Source organism: Paramisgurnus dabryanus, chromosome 23, assembly GCF_030506205.2.
Source record: "Paramisgurnus dabryanus chromosome 23, PD_genome_1.1, whole genome shotgun sequence".
Lineage (NCBI taxonomy): Eukaryota > Metazoa > Chordata > Actinopteri > Cypriniformes > Cobitidae > Paramisgurnus > Paramisgurnus dabryanus.
In genome coordinates, this window is record NC_133359.1 from 23614111 (window position 1) to 23618181 (window position 4071).

Genomic DNA, 4071 nt, shown 5'->3' on the forward strand with positions numbered 1-4071 from the left:
ATTGTAGATACTGACTTCTATTACTTAAATAACTTTCAAGCCATTTATATACCCGACCCCTTAATCCATATTGTTGTAATTTTGACAACAATAAATTATGGTTGACAGTATCAAACGCTTTCTGTAAGTCCAGGAATATACTTACAAGATACTGCTTTTTATCCATTGCAGCTAGAATTTCATCTGTTAAATGAATTAATGCAACAGCGGTAGATCTATTAGAACGAAATCCGTATTGATACTCAAACAGTAAATTATTTTTTTCCAAAAATAAATCCAATTTATAAATAAACCATTTTTCTAATATTTTTGAAAACTGTGAAAGTATTGAAACAGGTCGATAATTATTAAATTCGTGTTTGTCACCCTTCTTAAAAATAGGTATTATATTACATAACTAAATAGTGCCTTAAATTTGCGCATTCAATTACCAAAGGAACTATATTTCAGAGACATTGTATTTTAAAAAGAGCGGGAAAGTAAAACCGCCCTACAATACATGGATGCATTAAATTCAAACATTAGGCTATGGGTGGGGCTACGGTTTTAGCCACTTTGATTGGCTCGCTCACGTCTTAGCCACACCAATGAAACCATTCATGGTGTTTGTCTAATGAAGACACCCAATCAGCACCGTAAGCCTGTTTCCTTTGAAAATTAGCATGGACAGAGAATAAATACTTCTTCACCAGAGCAGATCGCTACACACTTTGTTGTTCTGTCTTGAATCGTCATGCCTGAGCCAGCGAAGTCTGCACCTAAGAAGGGGTCCAAGAAGGCCGTTACTAAAACCGCCGTAAAGGGCGGCAAGAAGCGCAAGAGGTCCAGGAAGGAGAGCTATGCTATCTACGTCTACAAGGTCCTGAAGCAGGTTCATCCTGACACCGGGATTTCCTCTAAGGCCATGGGCATTATGAACTCTTTCGTCAATGATATTTTCGAGCGTATCGCCGGTGAGTCCTCTCGTCTCGCTCACTACAACAAGCGCTCCACCATCACATCGAGAGAGATCCAGACCGCCGTGCGTCTGCTGCTGCCCGGTGAACTCGCCAAACACGCAGTGTCTGAGGGAACCAAGGCCGTCACCAAGTACACCAGCTCCAAATAAATCTGTTGAAGCTTTCAACAACACAAAGGCTCTTTTAAGAGCCACCCACTTTATCGTTTAAAGAGTTTCTATGTTTCATAAAAACTAGTTCTGTCATACCAATTTTCTTTTAAACGTAAATTCTGTTTTAAAAGACATTTTGATGCAGAAACTTTTTTGATCGTGTTGTTCTTGATGTGTTCGTATACTTTATGAACAGAGCAATTAACTTAATTTTAATCTGATTAGACTTCAAGCAGCACCTTCATGCATGAAACAAGCTGCTGTCTGCTACAGTTAATTTACCACAGTAATTGTTATTCTATACAGTAGTAATTATTCTATGCCGTATAATTGAACCAGATCACTTCTGTAATACAATAAAACCCTTTGACAAGATGCTGTTGGTATTGAGGGATGTGCAGAGACCTTTGGAGGGGCAGGTGAGGTGCTTAAAGTATAAATAGGTCACATTCCTCACTGACATGCAAGCACACAATTGAAACAAATAATAAAGCAAAACAGAATAGAAAAGACTATTTTAAATCTAATATTTTTATATATTCCTTGCAAATAGAGTGAAACAGAAACATCTATATAGACAGAGTTTTGTATCTATATATTTATGCATTTGGCAGACGCTTTTCCCAAAGCGACTTACGGTGCAGTACAATAAATTATCTGTGTGTGTGTGCACAGTATGCAGTTTTGATATTATAGGATTGCATTGTGACATTAAGATATTAGGTGTACAGGATTGTTTTTTTTATATATATGTAAAAGTCTATTCTAATCCTGTTCTGAATTTATTCTTTTTGATTATTTAAATAATAATAAAAACAGCAATTATGAGGATAATTCAGAGAATTATAAAATCAGTATGAGCACTCTTTTATTATATATTTATATATTTGTTACGACCCCAATTGTTGTCTAGGGCAGGGATGTAACATTTAGTGTAAAAGATAGATAACTCCAATAGGTGTGTGTGTGGGTAGTAATGACAACCGCACAAAACTCTTAACGTGATTATTTATTATACCAGTGGAAGATATAAAGACAAACAAATTTAATGAAATATTTTAAAGTATTTGGTGACAAGTAATAAAGCAGAGAAAATAATAAAAAAGTGGATATTTACAGTATTTACAGTACAACAAGGGAACAACACAAACTCCAGGGAAAAGAGACGAGAGTGGTGCTAAATCAAAGAAATCAGCAAAACAAAAACAAAACTAACTATTTGGAAAACCCTCTAAGCTAGCTAACAAATCAAAAGGGAATGGAAAGAAAAAGTCTTCAGCGTTTTCACGCCCTGCCTAAAACTGCGCTAACTAGCCAAAATAAAACATACACGGGTTAGCAACCACTCCTAACCTAATGTGTCTAAACAGTGAAACCAAAACTACGTGTATATCGCGCGATGTGCTTACCTGTCCGCATTTCCCTGGATAGCAGGGATTATAGACAACACGGGGGGGCAAAGTACAGTAACCGGGGAACAGAATTGCGATAGTGAGATATGGTTCAACTGTAACAATGACAAACAAGCAGGCAGATACTAAGCAGGTTTTTTCACAAGCACACCAAAGTCAATAAGTCACAAAAACACAGCAGATAACAAGCAACACCAAAAATAGCGAGTCGGGGACTGAAGCGCGGCCATCCTGGCGTCTCTTTTAAAACTCCAAAAGGTCCGCGATTGGCTGAAGCTGGCAATGACGTCACATTTATATCCGGATTGATAGACAGCCCCACTAGCCAATCAGATGAGAAGGCGGACCTAAGAAGGATGACAGGAGCAAAAGAGAGAGAGAGAACAGAAAGAAACAGCCTGGCACGCAGTGGTGTAGTCTACGTGATACGCAGGTATACGCCGTATACCCACTAGAAATTGTCAAGGATTTCCGTATACCCACTAAAAATAGCGCGAGGATGCGTAACAGCATGGTTTTGTGACATTTTTAAAGTTTAGTCATAATATAGATGTGAAGCATTGACCATTAGCAGGCTACACTTGCTACTTTAGCGGGTTGAAATACATATTAGGCTATATACTTCATGCCGAACTGCGCGATCCGATCGGCGTATGAATTTCTATGAAATCAGATTACTATAGTGACGCGAGTGACAGCAAAGTACCGCGAGAGAGACTCCAGTTATCACATGGAGAAATCTGCTTTGACGCGCTCTCGCGGTACTTTGACATCACCAAGAGGTCTGCTTAGCGCCAAATGAAGTCGAACCTGCAGTGTAGCTGCTCACGCGACACTGTAAACAAACAGTCCAGAGAAGTGAACGAGTGCTGCAACATAAAATCCATAGAGTTTACAACGCACATGTGAGTAAACAACATTTAAATCATCAGTCCAGTTTATTACTTTATCTGGAGGTAAGGCTCCAAATGCAATAAAATAAACCCTTGATAATATCCTGATGGTTTTTAACTGCAATTCAGTTCCTCTGTTTGTTTGCTTGTGCTTCACAGTGTTAAACTTCCATTCTCTGTGTTCATTTATATATCTACGTTCAAGATGTATATGATCTTAAACTTCTGTTTGGTTTGGGTGTCTAATATTAGGCTACATGATGGTCTTGTAATAATAATTATGTATAAGCCTATTTTCATTTTTAGACAATGCTTATATTATATGCAAAAATAAGCTTTTATATCAATGACTATGCAAATTAGAGTTAATTCATGGTCATCTTAAATGTGTATTCATTAAAAACATTTACACCATTAAATTACACATGGTAATGTTAAATATCAATAGTTGTCAGATAATAGCTATTGCAAGAATTGAATATTTTTTCTCCTTTAATGCATGTGTTAGCCACAGATTGAAGATTTATTTAATTTTAATTAACAGTTAAATAACTTTTGTTCCTGAGTTAGATGTTGATTAACACTAAACCAGTCTAAAAATTAATCCAGTTTCCCCAGCTGTAAACCCCTTGGCTGTTAAAGTCTTTTTTTCTTA

The 4071-nt window shown here is 37.0% G+C and overlaps 1 protein-coding gene across 1 annotated transcript; it reads left to right on the forward strand.

The window, feature by feature from the left end:
- The first annotated feature begins 733 nt into the window (after positions 1-733).
- On the forward strand, positions 734-1108 carry LOC135781067 (histone H2B-like). The gene has a single exon (XM_065291381.1). The coding sequence runs from the start codon at positions 734-736 to the stop codon at positions 1106-1108; it is 375 nt and encodes a 124-aa protein (XP_065147453.1).
- The last annotated feature ends 2963 nt before the right edge of the window (positions 1109-4071 follow it).